Raw genomic sequence first — 7,134 nt, 5'->3', positions numbered from 1 at the left:
CGTCAATAACGCCTAGGTTTTAGTGTATGCAGTGTGGAACGAAAATAAATCTTTGCAACCCAAGGGGAGAGGTAGTTTTCGGGGGGTCGTGAGCTAGAGAAAAGAGTGTTCCTGGGATATAGCCTAGTAACAGTTCTTAGATTAAGATAAAAATTCAAAATTATGCACTCCAATCACGGAAAACACATATTAAATACGAAAAATACGATTTTTCTGTCAATTATGGAAACAGCACCCCGCCAAAAAAAAAAAAAAACCTTACATGCTGGAACTTTCTCGATGAAATATTCGTAATCAGCTTCTTGAAATCTATCCGGCACACCCTTTCACCCTCGTGGGAGAATTTTCATGTCGACCAGTGTAATGTGAACAATGCATATCTTCGAAGTTATGTTAGTTGACAACCTAATCATATGGCCGGAAGAAGAAAAGGTTGCGGGAGGCAAGACTGGCTGCTGTCAGAAATGAGAAAACCTTATCTATCTACACATCTTTTTCCTTGTATTTTATAACAAGCTTTCTTGTCAAACAGGGTGCGCTTTCCCTATTTTCCTATTTCAACAATTTTTGATCCTAAATCTTGATTCTTGCGCGGTGATAAAGGGAGATACGTCAGAGGAAACTCAAATCTAAAAGCATTATCATCAATATTTTACTTTCCAAAATGAATATAATTTTAAAATTGGAACTTTAAAATATCTGGGAAGATGAAAGAACAAATCATTGCATTTGACGCGTGTGCAGAACACTAATATATATATATACAGTGAAACCTGTCTTTAGCGGAATCGAGCGGGACTCGCAAAAATTTCCGTTTAAGTCAGGTTTCCGCTTAATGGAGGTAGACGTTCCTTTTTCTTTTTTTAAAAAAAATAGATGCTTATAATGGACATACTGAGAAAATGTACCTTTTTCAATTACAGCATTTCTTTCTTCTACGAATTAATACACAAAAATGTTTAAACTTAATACAAAATATGCTTTACACATGCTTTCTTTATTTTTTCCAGTAGTCAAACAGTTTTCTGTGTACATTGCTGCTTGGCTGCTCTACTTTCCGCACACACTTTAGCCTGAGAAATTGCACTAAGTAAATCAGAGTCATTTTTTCGTAAGGCAAATTGTTGTAGTTCCTTTAAACGTCTGAGAGCATCTTGATACGTCTCTTTTCTACACTTTTCTTCGAACTCGGCACCGTATTCCTCTTCTTCTTTCACCTCGTCTTCTCCTTTCCGACTTTCCGTATGATTCTTGATTAAGGTGAGGGGATTAAAGAAAAATAGTGGGGATGAATATGAGTAGTGGTTGGGGAAGGTCAACAATGCCCAAAGAGATTTAACAAAAGAACGAAGAATTTATCGCAGACATATAATGTATACATATTTACCCTCTCACAGAATGTCTAAACATTTTCTAAACGCTGTAGTCCGGAACTCAGAATTTTCCGTTAAAGGTTTCTTTTGCTTTCCGTTGTCCGCATAATACAGTTTCCGCTTAATGAAGGGACTTTTACACGTTTTGTACTCCAAAATTCATGGGACTGTGAAATATTTCCGTTTAAGACAGTTTTCCGTTTAATAAAGGGTCCGTTGAAGGCAGGTTTTACTGTATATATATATATATATATATATATATATATATATATATATATATATATATATATATATATATATATATATATATATATATATATCTGTGTGTGTGTGTTATATTTTTTTGACTCACTTTCCTGACCAACGTTACGTTACATTTTAGGGATCTGAACCAAGAGACGTTTATCCTTGTTTCCCCTACGTAACTCATAACATTTCATATATTTTAGGGGAAAATATCTGGCAACGTTTATCACTTCTGCTCTTCAGATGCATTTAAAGAACAATTACCGGTTGGTCGCAAACTGGAATTATTATTCTCGGCTGAGAAATGTTATCAAACTCGCAATCAAATTTGGCCGATTCATGATCCTTGTCGCAAATTGAAATGATCACAAATCAAGCTCCCAAATACGCGACTGGTTTTGATAACGTTTGAATCGATCTTATAAGTAAAAATACATTATAGAAAGAACAAACTTGTATTATGACAGAAATAAAAAAACACGTAAGATGTTCATAACTGTAGCCGTATTGTCGAACGCTCCCAAAGGGTTGGCCTCTTGAATGAAAGTGTCAGAGATACTTGTTAATTTGTATTTGAAACTAACATCTCTATAAGCGCTTTTGGCAGTTAATGCTGGAAAATATTTCACTATGGCAACAAAAGCTGTATATTGGTCGATATTCATGGTGTTTTTAAATTTTGGAAATTCGAGACGTATATATATATAATTTAAAATAAAGTGGGTTTTAAGCTTTGGTCAGTGTTTCTTTTGTTAGAAGAAAATCATGTTTAAGAATGTGATCTACATTTTATTTAAAACTTAAAAAGAAAAGACTTAATTGAACTTTTGCAACAAACGCACTATTGCACTTAACAATTTCAGCACAATAGTAGTTGAGCCAAAGAATTCAGAAAGTTGATCTTTTATGTTAAGAAAAGAAAACAATAAGCCAATCCGACGAATTTTATTGCAGATGCAAGCCCGTTGATCGGTGTTCGTTTTTCACTAGATTAAGAGAGAAAATTATTAATCACTTTGGAGATTTTTATTTATAGGCCCTATCATTGTGCTATAGAATGACCCTGATTTATGAAGTAATTCCTAGTCTATGTGAGAAGCGTTCTTAAAAGTCACATATGCACGCTACTATGGCAAGTAAGTTACTGAGACGTTTGGTAACTTATGTGACAGTAAAGTATGCGACATTTTGTATATTTTAAGGAAAAAACTTATCAGATTACTAACTTTGAATGCAATCTGTTTTAATACTTTAAAAGCGATGGGTCAGTGCTTCAGAATATAAATTTACTAAGTATAGGGGAAGGTCGGGTAGTTTCGGACACTTAAGGAACATGCGATGTAACAACTTTATGATAATCAGAAATTAAATAAAAAACTCATATATGCAATCCTTATACATATCTTTATAACACTATATAAACCATATTTCACTTTTACTATAAAATTTTGAGAAACTGGAAAAAAATGTAAAAGTCTAATTTTTCAAGATATGAAAAATTGGCGGGTTATATCGGACAGATCGGTTGTTACCTTCTTACATTCCTTACATGTCTTGTTACATACCTTGCTAGCTACAGATTGTTATGTTGAATTGCAAATATCACATTTATAATAAAATGCATCTCCTTCAGGACTTACACAGTCTTCATGTGCCCAACCTTTGCACGAACTACACTGTATCCAGTCCTCATCAAAGTATTCCCCACAAATTATGCAATTAGTATTTTTTTCACCGTCTAAGTTCAGAGACTTCCTTGCTGATTTCTGATTCTGTCCCTTTGCTCCTTTCGCAACTGTTACAGTTTGCTTATTTTATCGAACTGAAATGCTAGTTTCAAAAATTCTTTCTTGTTGAGGGGCATCAGCTGGCTGTCCAGATCTTTGACAAGATTATACAGTAACTCATCCTGTTCATCCGTAAAAGTGTTTTGAAATTTACACATTGGCGGTTTTACTTGAATTTCTTTTCTCAAAGAAAGAAATTTTACCCTGTCACCTAAAGTGCTTTTCGGGACAGAAAACTATTTACTTGCTTCTCTTGTACGGTACTCATCCCACCACTTATCACTTTATCAATTGCACTTTCCATATTTTCCTCTGACCATTTACCTCTCTTTTTGTCCATTTTTACTTGAAAAACATGAGAGCAGCGGCGGTTTCTCTTAATGTTTGCATGTTTGTACAAACCTCCTTCCAATATTTTCAATTTTTATTTGTGCTAAATCACTTTTCGTTTTATTGTCAACATAATCTTTCCTTAAAGAAGTGCGTTTCAAATGGGGTTGGCTAATAGCTTTCTGCTTGCGAGTTTGACAAGCTCCCCAGCTTGGCTACTGCGGGGGTTGCGAGGTGCAAGGATTCTTATAGTGCCTCATAAGGATCTACTATGTTTGCAGATCGTTTACAAACAATTCTACCAACAAACACAAGTTTTCCAAAACGAAACGCTTTGGAACGGGAAATTCTCCACCATCCCTCCCCCTGCAATATTAGTTGACACGGTTCTCGCCTGAAGGGGAATAGTCCGCTCCTCCAAGTCGCATAGAGGAAAAAAAAAAAGAAAAAACTTGTGCCTTGCCTAAATGCGAGATTGCCAAGTGCTCATAACTATTGGTTCTGTCAACCAAGTAAGATAAAGGCAGCTATGAAGACAGTAAAGGCGACCCCGTGAAGAGTGAAGATAGATTGAGGGTGTCAATATTTAATACACTTGTATCTGAATGAGTAGAAATTTGGCAGCATAGACTGAATATTTCTTTTTTTTGGAGAGCAAAAAAAGAGCGTTAATTGGAGGAGGGGATGAGATTTTAAAGCGGACTGCAAGCCCTCAACTAACCAATGTCCTCGCAGAAACAATGTAGAACATACGGAACGAAACCCTTGTCCTTTTTTACTTCCCCCTTCCGCCTACTAGCACCCACGCCTTTGGCTGCTTAAATAAGGGCTAACACCCCTCTTACTAAAAGGTCTTTGAGGGGGAGTATTTCGATGGTTTCTTTTAACGCAAAATAAATCACACTGGAAAAAATCTTTTATTTAGAGTCGGACGGGAGTATGTTCACGAAGCTGCTAGTGAGATCGAATTGTCGAATCTGTTCGTAGTGTTGTGTGTTTGTGTATGTGTGTGTGCGTGCGTGTACCGGTCTTTGTTGTTCATTGGAACATGATTGCTGTGATTGCATAATTATGTCTGTCCCTTATATACGTGAAGTAACAATGAATTCTGTAACGTCTCTGTTAAATGAGCCGTTTTCAAAAAGAAGTTTAGAAGCAAAGCTACTTGTGAAAAACATCGGAAGGCCGATTCCGACTCTCAATATAACACAAGTAATAAGAAGTGCGAAACGAACATTTACAAGGAAGTTTAATCCAAATTTGTACGAACAGCATAAGTGGTTATGTGGATGTGAAATTAAAAATGCTTTGTTTTGTTTTCCGTGTTTGTTGTTCGGGGCAGGGGAAGATGCGTGGAGTAAAAAAGGTGTTGTGGATATCCAGCATCTGCACGACAAAATAAAAAAACATGAAAATTCGTCAGCGCATATAAAACACGTTCTTAATCTAACTGTGTTGGGAAATGTGAATATTGCTGCTCAACTGGATGCTGGTTATAGGCTGTCCATTCAGAACCACAATCAAAAAGTGACGCAAAACAGGTACGTGCTCAATATAATTATCAATTGCATTCGGTTTTGTGGCGCCTTCGAACTGGCTTTAAGAGGGCATGATGAAACAGACTCTTCTTCAAATCCAGGCGTATTTCGTGGATTAATTAATTTTAGTGCTGAACTTGACAGCGCTCTCAAAAGTCATTTAGAAAGCGCAACAGTTTTTAAGGGTACCTCAAAAATTATACAAAATGAGCTTCTCCACTGCATGCTTGAAGTATGCCATGAAGAAATCGCTCAAGAAATAAGAGAGGCGGAATTTTTATCTGTCATAGCAGATGAAACAAGTGACGTAGCTAACGTATTTCAAATGGTGATTGTCTACAGGTACATTGTCAATGGCAAACCAGTGGAACGATTTTGGAACTTCGTCACTCCCTCTAAACACGACGCTCGAACTTTGGCTTCTTGTATTATTGAAGAAGTTGGTCTCCACGTGGTAAATAATAAAGAGAAGTTGATATCACAAACATACGACGGTGCTGCAGTAATGAGTGGTTCTTCTGGTGGTGTACAGGCTATTGTGAAAAAAGATTATCCAAGTGCTGCTTACGTTCACTGTCATGCTCATCAACTCAATTTGATTATGTTAAATGCAGCGTCGACTAATAGAAACGTCAAGATTTTCTTTGCAAATCTACAGGGTATTTGTACTTTCTTTTCAAATTCTCCACAGCGGACATCTATATTGGACGACATAGTAAGAAAGCGGTTGCCACGATCTGTTCCAACGAGATGGAATTTTAATTTGCGGAGTGTGAACACTGTTTATGAATATAGAGAAGAGCTGATTAGGTGCTTCGAAACAATCCAAAATACAGACTTGAATAATAGTACCATCGACCAAGCATCCCGTCATATTGAAACTTTACAAAGGGAAAGTTTCAACTTTTGGCTGTCATTTTTTCATTCTATAATGCCTCACGTCGACATCTTATACAATCAATTGCAGAAACGAGACATTGATGCTGTTTACGTCAGAGAGATTCTCCAGTCTTTTGAGCGAAAGATATTGGAAGTCCGAGAGAATATTGGTGACATTGAATGTGAACCACCTGAGAAAAGGAGAAAATACATTTCCGCGTGGAAAAGAGAAGCGAAAGAGGTGTGTGATGTTATTGTTTGCCAGGCCAAAAACAGATTTAGCTTCAGTGGACACCTTACTGCAGCCTCTCTGGTTACCCCCAACAACTTTTTGAAGTACAACACACATTTCCCTGACGAACAGTTGCAAGCGACATGTGACGCGTATCCTTGCTTAGATCTGAAAAAACTTCGAACGGAACTTGGTGTAATTTACGGTATGCAAGAGTTCAGAGCAATGTCCGGTGCTCTCTGTTTATTAGATTTCATTTGCGAAAATAATTTGTCATCAACGTTTAGTGAATGTGAAAAACTTCTAAAAATTATCGTTACAATTCCAATGACAACATCAGAAGCAGAACGTTGCTTTAGCACATTGAAACGTGTGAAAACATTTCTGAGAAATTCGATGTCTCAGGAACGGTTATCTGCTCTTGCAATGCTATCAATTGAAAGAGAAATTTATTATGGGAATCAAGGACTTTAATAACAAAGTTATTGAAAAGTTTGCCAGAAGCAAAGAAAGAAGAATGGATTTCCTCTACAAGTAGGGTAAATATTTTTATTTTCTTTACACTAAATTTTCTATTTATTAATTGAGAAATACTTAGTACTTTTCTCATTACTAAATCTTTGGGTCATGAATCGCCTGTGGTCTATTATTATTATTTATAATAATATTAATAATAATGAAAAATACGAGGTCATGAGTGGTCCAAAAGTAGGTATACAGTACCGTACTGATCAGCTCATTGCATTTAA

The 7,134-nt window shown here is 36.3% G+C and overlaps 1 protein-coding gene across 1 annotated transcript; it reads left to right on the top strand.

Annotated features, from left to right (window-relative positions):
- Positions 1–5,497: 5,497 nt before the first annotated feature.
- On the top strand, positions 5,498–6,859 carry LOC145689115 (zinc finger MYM-type protein 1-like). The gene has a single exon (XM_081763242.1). The coding sequence runs from the start codon at positions 5,498–5,500 to the stop codon at positions 6,857–6,859; it is 1,362 nt and encodes a 453-aa protein (XP_081619368.1).
- Positions 6,860–7,134: the final 275 nt, after the last annotated feature.

Source organism: Thermobia domestica, chromosome 7 (assembly GCF_964235325.1).
Source record: "Thermobia domestica chromosome 7, izTheDome1.hap1.1, whole genome shotgun sequence".
NCBI lineage: Eukaryota > Metazoa > Arthropoda > Insecta > Zygentoma > Lepismatidae > Thermobia > Thermobia domestica.
Note: the sequence above shows the minus strand (reverse complement) of the source record. Positions and strands in the feature narration are given on the sequence as shown.